We start from the raw sequence: 10,421 nt of genomic DNA on the forward strand, positions 1-10,421 counted from the left end.
CCATTTACTTATAAAATAAATCAAACAAATAAATTGATTCAGAATTGCTGATCAGCTCAAAAGATCAGGATGGTAGTTTTCAAACAGAGTAATCAACCCATTTATAGCACTAATTCATATGATCTAAACGAAGTTTCTCAGTCAAGAGACAATGATTTTGGTATCTTACATTTTAAATAGTATCCTATTCTATTCACATTTTTCTGCTTGTAATAGTATTTGATGTATAGAACTGAATATTCCTGTAACTTCAAAAGAGGGTGTTGTTATAGCAGGTAAATAACAAATTTATGGAAAATGGTGATAAAATAGAGCAAATAAAGTTGAAATAAGTTTTAACAGGAATTAGACCACGTGCCAAGATTCACACAAGAACATGTCCCATGTCATTAATAAATAAATAAATTGTAACACATTGTAATTCAAATAAAACACAGAAAACATGTTTTTAGTATATGTTTTGACATGCAAAGTATGCTTTCACTATATGTTTTCAAATACAATTAGTTCTGGAATTGTCTTTGGTTGGAACTATCATACATCGGGATGCAGAATGAGAAGTCTACTTCCCTTTTCCATTACTCCATTTGATATTTTGTCCAGTAACATCCCAAATACACTATTACCCACTCAGGGGACTCGAGAACTCTCTTCCCTGCTTAACTAATTAGATGACAATTAAAACCCATTTTTTGACTAAGCAGTATGAAAGCACTACTTTAAACTTATACACGTCTACGTGTGTTGAAGGAATTGACATTAAACTACTCCAACACAAAGTGTCTGCACATAACCTTAATCTTGAAGATGTTTCAAGTTGTGTTCTTTGTTCCCATCATGTTAACCAGAATATTCTCCAAATTTCTATATCAACACCCTTGTACCTATTGCACCTCCAAGCAGTGGAGCAATGTATAGTATTTACCTTAGCATGTATACTAAAGTAAGAACTAGCATTTAAGATCACAATACAGAGAAACAGCAACGTATATACAGATCCCAACAAGTTTTTATCTCAATAATTTGCAAGCAAATACTAGTGAAACAATTTCCAAATTCAATGTAATAAGTCCTGCTGCCAAAACTCCATTAAAATGAGTCACCAGTCAAATCCCGTGATGCAAATTTTCCTAAAGATAAATCCAAAAAACATCAAAAGAAAGGCCAAAAAGATAAGAAAGACTATAACTGCAAGGATCAGAAATATAAATCAAAGAAAAGATCATACTAATGTCCATAGAGAAATAAGTCAGTTGACAGGTAAAACTACATTCAATTATGATAATGAAGAGAGCGTTTTTTAAAACACTAGGTTCTGAAAAAAAATATCAAAGAAAAGGCCAGAAAAAATAAGAAAGACTATCACTCCAAGAATCAAAGATATAAACCAAAGAAAAAATCATATTAATGTCCATAAATGACAAAAGTCGGTTGACAGGTAAAACACATTCAATCACAATAATGAAGTACCAGAATTTTTTAAAACGCTACGTTCTGAAAATAAGCAGCAATAAACTAGTAGACACTGTAACGATGAATATACAACTGGAACAGCTAAAATCAAAACAGTTAAAAGTAAAACCCCTGACCATACAATCAAAGAGCAATTAAAAAATACGGTATACCACATGAAGGAAGGTCCCAAAATTGTAAAAGAAGGTGACAATGAACAAAGTCATAGTCCAGAGCTAGCAACTAGTACAATCACACATCTATAGCAAGGCTTGTGATAGACTAACATCATCGCCGTATACCACCACAAAAGGGTCAATGCATAGATTGATAATGCTCTATGCAAAATGTCTAGGACAAAGTGGGGCATGCGAATTAATCCAAGACAAATCCAACACAAGCTACAAATTCTTGGCAATCATTGTAGCTTCAACTCATCTATTTTTTATTTTTTAGTAATGTTTGAGAGTCAAGACACATGATAAGCTTTTTTGTTTAATTGTTTGTAAAGCATGCCTCTGTTAAGATAATCAATATTTTATGGTTGGCAGGAATGAATTATAATGAAGGGGTAAGCACAAACAAAAACGTGTCTAATTTGGGCCATGGAGCCATATTTTATGTTTGGATGGGACTGTCGGTAGATATCAAAGTTGGAATGAGGGCTACTTAAATTGAAATGCTGCATGAGTTCTTCATGCTTTTAGTTTGTCTGTTCATAAAAACAGGAAGGGGTTAATGAGATGATGTAGTGGTTTGCCTCTTACTACCATGAGTTCATCATGCTTTTAGTTTGTCTATTCATAAAAATAGGTAGGGGTTATTGAAATGATGTAGTGTTTTGCCTCTTACTACTTGAATGCTCTATTAATATCATTCAAGGTGCAGGCTTTGCTTCCACTCTCCATGTTAAGGTTCTTCTTGCCCTCATTGGCATCAGAGTTTCATTGTCGTTAAGAGTTTCATTTGTAGTGAGGCAGGACAAAGTGGAGAATGTCACGAGCAAAGTGGGGCAGGCTTATTCATTTTTAGCAAGTAATCATTGTATTCCGTTCATGTTTTTACATGCATTATTAAATAACTTGAGTAAATTAAATTGAACATCCAAGACTTAGATACTATTGTTCTAATTTAGTAGCTCTCTTAATGCATGTCACTCTAAGAGTCATGGGGTGTGTACCATCCATTTGGCCCTCCTTATGGCCTTACTTGTTATAATTGCAACTTGACTGATTTCCCCTAGGGTATATCACCTGAGTTCAATCAAAATTAACAGACGAATTCAATTTAAAACGTTCCTGATCACTGACCTATGCCATGATCAACAGAGTTTAATTTTCATCATCTCTGTATATATATGCAAGTGGTCACATGGAAGTGGAACAAAGAAAAACTTCTCAGGTGGTGCTATTAAGTAAAATTAGAAGCCTTGTCCAACCTAATGGTCCTGTATACTTTTTGATACTTTTCAAGTGACAGGATATTGGGTGGCAGTGAAAATAGTTTCAAATGAGAAATATAGGCATTTTATGCAAATGAAAGATCCATTTTTTGTCGAATTTTATTTTTTTAAATGTCCTGCAAACTGCCATATATACTTCAAAACAGGTGGAAGAAAATTTCAGCACCCTTCAGAGCACCAGCTTAAGGCAAACATGCTACACATGCGAAACTTCTCTTTTAAAGTTTTACTTGGAAACAACTGTTTTATTCTACAAGCTGCGTTTTGTAATTTCGGAAGAATGTCCTCGGTAAAAATAGAAGCCCAATTCCCTTTCATAGGATTGTATCCTAAGGCCTTTCCAGTAGGAAATAGCTATACAACCCCTATGATGCACCAAGGCATCCATTATAATGTATGAGGAGCATGAATGCTCAGGTGCATTGCAGGGGCTGGATACCCATGTCACTCCTAGTGCAGTTGGATCAATAAAGGCTTGATTTGTTGAAACCGTATTGAAGCAGAAGTCCTACTGTGAATTTCATTGGAAAGAAAAACCCCCCTTGCTTTGAGCAATAATATTCATGAATGAGATGAGCTTAAAGTTTGAGCAACAAGAGGTATAAATGAATAAAAAAATTATCGTCGTAATGACAAAAGGCATACCAAGTTCACCTCAAGAAAAGGCAAGGAGATTCATACTACAACAAAATCACAGATAAAGAGCGGAGAAATAGATTTATAAGCCATTTAAATTTGGTAAGATATCACATCAACACACTGGATGCAGTATAGGCAGCAACCATACAGGTAAGAATAACACACTAACAAGCTGGATACAGCGCATCCACCAGATGAGACCAGGTAGATGCCCCAGCTAAGTTTGACAGATGCGATACCACCCAGTTGTGACATCTAATCAAGAGATTACCTCTGAAAAGGGGGAATTTATTCAATCGAGCCCAAATAAGAGAGAAAAAAATTCAATATGATGAAGAACTTTCGCCAAAACCCGCCTCAAATCCCAGAAATTTAGTTTCCGGATAGGGATAAGCTCAAAGTTCATGTCTAACACATAGAAACATACTGATTAAAAACGAAGACCCAAAACAACCTCTTTGACCAGGATTACAAAGGTTCGAATCTCACCACAACCCACTCAGACATTAAACACTGACATCCTTACAAACTCAGCAACGGAAAAGAGGATCAGAGGCAGAAAAATCAGGAAGCAAAAAAAAAACCAAAAGACTTACTGTTGGCCTTCGTCAAAGGCGGGAGGAGGCACCAGCTCGCTCGTGTAATGCGAGACGAGCGTATCGAAGCAGTAGACCGCCATTTCTTCGCTTGCAGCCACCATTTTGAGCCTCCTCCGTTTGAATCAATTCAAAATAGGGAAATGAATGTATGTTTGTACCAAAAAACTGCTAAATTCTGTATACAGCCACAACGATTGCCAAGAATTTGTAGCTTGAGCTGGATTTCATGGGGTTGAGCGTGATGGCTTCTTCACACTCCGTCTGTTGTCCAGGACTAATGGAGAACAGAGAATTAATTCATACAGGACCAAAGGAATACAGAATTTCCTGCATTGCTCCTTTCCAGCTCAACCGGATATTTTGACGAAGTAGGCCAATTATAAAGAAGAGAGGAGCTGGGTGGAGTAAAAAGGAGGGATCCCTCGAATGGTGAAAAGCGAAAAGCATCTCTAGGAGACCAGGTTTTGATGCCTGGTTGATGGGACCCTCTCAGGATTGATCTGCTTGTCACGGCATCTGATTTTAATTAATTTGCTCACAAGCATGACTTTAATTTTTCCCGCGATACTAGTGTGCTTCAATCCCGTGCAAGCTTCGGAACCCTCTAAAATGGTGGCCTTCTTTGGGCTCGTTAAAAATAGAGGATCAAATTTCTAAACTTATTGAATTTTGGTTTGTCCTATCACACTTACTTTTAGTAGAAGTGTAGATAATGAGGATTGAGAAGTATAATTTGTTTAGTATTTATTGTATCAAAAGGTATAATGGTTAAGTTGATAGTAAAATATGTTACATATCATTATTTTATCCTCGTCTACATCAATCTGATAATTTGGCATCATGTCATCATTATCCTCATCTGTATCAATTTTATAATTTGGCATTATGTCATTATTATCCTAGGCATCAATCTGATAATTTGGCATGAGCATGTCTTCTTGTGTGTCAACTATGTGTAACATTTTAGAAATATCTATTTTTCCTTCAGTAAGTCGAGCTAAGTTTTCCATGCTCAAAATGACATCGTGGTAGTATGGATCATATTTAATCAACCGATATGCTACTTCCCAAGGGATCCTTCGTTGGGAAGTGTCATGTTCAAACTGGCAAATGATTCATCTCGTAGAAATTTCAATTGGAAAAATAAACAGAGGTGCTAGATGGACATGTTCCACCGAAAAATAGTGCTCGAGCTTTGAGGATAGACACCAAGTTATTTCCAAGGTGCATTCTACCACAAACCTGCTTCTGCCTTGGCTCTGGGGTGAATTGCCATGGACCATAACAGATGCTTGGATGAGGAGATTAAATCTCGGATGCAAAGGAGGTCATGAGGCAGGGGCATCAGCAAAGGGGTGAGTGTGGGCTTTGCAGTCGCCCGTTGTGGCTTGGGTAGATGGATAAATCATTAATGTCACGTGCTATATAGGGAAATATCATTCTTACAAGATGGACTCACTCGCTCCTTCTATAGGTTGGTTTTTACCCTAGGCAGAGTCATCAGTTATTAACATAAGTCTACAATACTCTTGGAGGGTGAGGTCCACAGGGGAAAATACAAACATGGGAGATAGTGAAAATGGTACGAGTGTCTTTGGAAAATAATTGGTTTAATGGCTCACTAGGGGCCTTTGCTTTACCACTGGAGAAGTAGAAGAGGGGCCTTATCTGAATTTCATCCACCAATGAGAACAAAAAGAGGAAGGCCAACCTAATTCGTAAAGAGTTTTTACGCCATTCACAACTTGCCTTACTATTTAGTATTACTTGACAATAGTTTTTATTTTAAATATCTCCATTTGTGATTATGTTTAATTCTCATGCCTTCTTTGTGGAAATGTTCAGCTTTTGTGATTTGAAGTTGTTCTTTTGATTTTGCTTCAAATTTTATGCTCTGGTACCAGCAGAGATGCTTGAAGGTCTCAAGCAGCCCTTAAATTATGTTCTTAATGGATTTTAGTGGCAACAAATGTTTTACAATATGTATTCCAAGAAGAAGCCAATGGATATAACTCTGATTGGTAAGATTTTAATTTTATACATTCACAGATGTTAAAGAAGACCACAATAGGTAAGCAAAAAGGGTTTCTGGATAATTAAACCCCAATGTGGAACTATGCTTACCAATAAAATTTCTAAGGGATGATTTGTGTTATTAACGTTACAAAGCTCAGAATTAATGGTCATAATCATGTTGAATGTGTAATGGTGTACCTTTTGCATGATACTTTTATATAATTAAATTTCTATGGAATTGTTTAAACCAACTTGAAAGAAAATCTGTTTCCACCTTTATTACAATCCTTAGATTAAGGTTGTTGGGTTTAGGAGAGAGTGGTAGCAAGAGAACTTTGATGTTCATAGTCTAAGTTATCGTTCTTATATAATGAAGAGTATTACATAAGTCGGCCTGCTACAGGTATGTTGACTATTAATCAGTTTTCATAGTTTAAGGTTTCTATCTTTTTGTTCATGAATTGTTTGATAGAATGCTTGAAAGAAATGTAGTCTCCTGGACTCTAATGATCACCGGAATGTAGTCTCCTAGACTCTAATGATCACTAGATATGTATAGGATTAGTCAAATATGAGTTACATGGCTACATCTATGGAGAAATGTAACCTACTCAACCTACCTAATGAACATATATTGGAGTGCATTATACATCTTACAAGCCTCAATAAGGCCCATAATCGATGGTTTGTAACCAAGTGTTTTCTGCATGAATATGTATATTTTTCATTGTAGTTGTTACTTTGATTGTTGTTTCACAACTCCTTTGTATTATAAACCTTTAATTCAATGATATAATACAAATCCTCTCATTGCAAATTGTTTTAGATGTAAAAAAGAAAATTATTTTATACATCATTCACCCTTAAATCAATTATTTAACTAACGGGTCTGAGAATATTTTAGAAGAATAAGATATTGACCTATATAATTGTTCATGAATTATAATCTCAAAATTTTTATCAAAATGAAAAAGCAAGGGCAAACCGTCTTTTAAATTATAGGAAAAAGTTGTTTAGAAAAAAGTTGTAATCACAATTTCAAAATCATTGGCATTTCATATCAAAATACACGACCCATCATTGTCACGAGGATATCTATCAAATTTCTGTATAGATCGCTTGTGTACATATAATTTTAGTTAAATTTTTAAGAAATTTCCTATCACAAGACTAAAATAGTAACATAGTAACAGACTCCATCCTCCTAATTAACCACAGGGAACTAATATTGATGCAAGAGCGTCTTGGATGTAAGAGCAATCTTGCATCACCCAAAAATATTTTATTTTTCAGTCTTTTCTATTTTAATAAGGACTAGTAGACAGGGTAGTTACTATTTATGGGAGCTTGCTATTTTTAGTAAGTTTGTCATATGAGCTCAGAATGTTCTCATTTTATATAGGAAGGTTCATTTTAGAGTTGTAAGCCTACCATAAAAATATCATTGCTCAAGCATAAGTATCAGAGAAGTTATTATGGATTTTCGGTGGAAAAAATCTTCAGGCTCACAGTTGGAGGCCTTAGAGTGCCCGAATGAGGTCTGAAAACTTGATGGAAGGGTGCTAACATAGTTGTGAGCCTGTAGATCAAGAGCTGACATTTTTGAAAAGTGGTTATAATAGCCAATCGAAGCAACGGTTCATGAGTTATGGCCTTTCAAAGTTGGGCTACTTGAAATATCAAAAATAATTGTCAAAGATGTATTTGGTCGACTCTATATGTATTGTTAGGGCATGTCGGCCCTAGGTATTAAGTTTCAATGTCTAGAACCTTCCTGGGTGGCATAAAATTGCCTGTTTAAGAAAGGCCCGAATATTGTCTAGGACAACTCGAGGTGATAGTTCGCAACTTGTCTTGCAAATTATTGTAATGAAGGCGCCCATGTGGGTTAGCATATTATATTTGTGAATTCTGTAATTTCGTATTTGCGGTGCAAATTAGAAGTCCATATTTTGTTGTCGCATTTGTTGTTGTTTCTTTGTTTCTGTTATGAGTTTATGGTATTAACGAGAGCACCCTTCGTCAAATATGGATATTCTTTTCACATGATTTTGGTACGTAATATGGTAAAGGATTAAATTTGGGTATAGTCTACAAACTCAACCATTTTTCGATGAATAGCCATCTATCTTACAATAGGGCATCATCAACTTCTATTGATTTGGCATTGTCAATAATATTCAGGCCTCAGATATGGTTTGACCATTTACTATCATCAAATTTTAAGATAATAACATGATCAATTACTCGATGCTAAAAGCACCAATTGAAAGTATTTAAAATAAATGAAGATATACGTGAGAACGAGTGAGACAGAGAGAGGTGATGAGAAAATATAGGGAAAGGGAGAGAGATGATCGAGTGAAGTTAGACTGGTAGCCATAGAGATAGGGGGGAAATGGGGAGTGCATGTGTATTGAGTTAGAGCAATATAAAAAGAGTAGGTGATGAGGAAAGAGGAGGAGAGGAAGAGAGATAAGAGGGGGGAGATGGAGAGTTGAATACAAACATTGGGAGGGAGGGAGACATAGATTCTTGGTGAATGAAGTTTACAAATAAATTGCTAGAATGAGATTAAAAATATTGTTATTCATTTGTTTTCTATATAGTCTTGTTAAAGCGGCAACGTAGACTTGGTTGAACTTGATGTATGTCATTCAAGTCAATAATGGAGAAGAATCTTGAATGTCTTATGTGTGAGGGTTTTTTGCAGATTAAAATTGTATTTCTTAAAAACACTGGTTAAAGGTAAAGCCTTATGTATAAGGGTCTTGTCGTCCAGATTGACTTCACAAGCACCATTATTTCTTTCACCTTCCTCTCCATGTAGCATGTCCTTTGGTTTCTCTAAGGGGAATGCTTATGGCCCATGGGAAAAGGTTAATTTGGATCTGATTTCCTAAATACAAGGAGGTACATATGTTAATAATGAACTCACCAACCATTTTGAATACATAAGCTAAGTATAACTCATGTGAAACTGCATGTAGACAAATTGCATCGTCAGTACTTCATGAAAAGGTTGACATTCCCATAAAGGTATTAGCTCCCTTGAAAAATTTATTGACATTGATTCTCGTCTTAGTAGTACAAATTCTCTATGGATAATTAGATACCTAAGAATCTACATATGACACCTTTTTGTGGTCAATTTCTAAATATTGTTGTTTGGTTGATCCATTTCCAACTCAAAAAGTGGGAATGTACTATTGGGATTTTAAACAAACTTTTGATGATGAAGAATTTTTTGCCTTCTCATTGCCATTGATATCATTGAAATGATCTTGATTTTCTAGTCTAATCCAAACCATCATTTGCTAGACTGAAGTGATCTCTAAGTGGTGTTGCATGACTCTAGTTTTCTTCTTGTATTGATATATTCTTAAATCAAGGAGATTTCAAAGCCTTAAAGATCATGTAAAGAACATGTTTTATTGCTTAGGAATCACCAATCTTTCAATCTTTCATTAAGCACCTTCAATGCATACAAGCAGGGTTCTTCCCTAGAAGCCTTTTGGACTTTTTGACAAATTACACACTCGTGAATTATTATTGTAATTATTGGACAAAGCTTATGATTTTATCTTAATTTGAATCCTCAATCATTTTCTTACTTTGGGTTTGTTATTGGATTTTCCTACATCTTGTCATATTTTTTAACGATGTTCATGACTTGCTCTTATTTTTTGTTGTGATATTTGATACTATACTTGGAAATAAACCTTAAATTCCCTTGCAACTTCTTATGTTTGCATTGTCAATTTCATAACAATATTCTATGGATTGGTATAATGGGTTGACTTAATTCTAAGCAATATCACTCATTTGGACTGGTATAATTGGTTGACTTAATTCTCAGCAATATCACTCTTTTAGACTATTATCTTGTGTCCATGTCTACATGCATTTTAAATCTATTATAATGACTTTTTGGAAATAGTCATATAATGGTTTCGTTAGTATTTTTTTTTTCTCCTTTGTGGATGATCATTCTCTAAATCCCACATAACTTTATTTTTGTTAAGCTTTAGGTACTAAAGATATAAACTGGCTTCTATTTTTAGTGGTCAATTTTATATATGCTTTTACAAGGATATTAGGCAGCAGTTGTCTAATTTAGCTATTACCATAGTATTTTGTTATCTCAAAATATGCTTTCTAAAATGTTTGAAACTTTGATGTTTTATATAGGTCTTGAAAGCATTTTCTAAGTATGTCAATTGTGATAAAGTATGTGTGGAGGCTTAGAGCAT

General features: G+C 34.9%; 1 protein-coding gene across 1 annotated transcript in view; it reads right to left on the bottom strand.

The window, feature by feature from the left end:
- LOC149530631 (AMMECR1 family) overlaps nucleotides 1-4,590 on the bottom strand; it is a 42,717-nt gene extending 38,127 nt beyond the window's left edge. Inside the window, exon 1 of the mRNA XM_089811160.1 lies at nucleotides 4,150-4,590. Within this exon, the coding sequence (XP_089667286.1) occupies nucleotides 4,150-4,253 (104 nt within the window). The 5' untranslated portion in view covers nucleotides 4,254-4,590. The remainder of the gene's footprint in view (nucleotides 1-4,149) is intronic.
- Between the last annotated feature and the right edge of the window lie 5,831 nt (nucleotides 4,591-10,421).

The sequence above is a fragment of the Cupressus sempervirens genome, chromosome 11 (assembly GCF_028749045.1).
Source record: "Cupressus sempervirens isolate cs-2001-9-10 chromosome 11, ASM2874904v1, whole genome shotgun sequence".
Taxonomy (NCBI): Eukaryota; Viridiplantae; Streptophyta; class Pinopsida; order Cupressales; family Cupressaceae; genus Cupressus; species Cupressus sempervirens.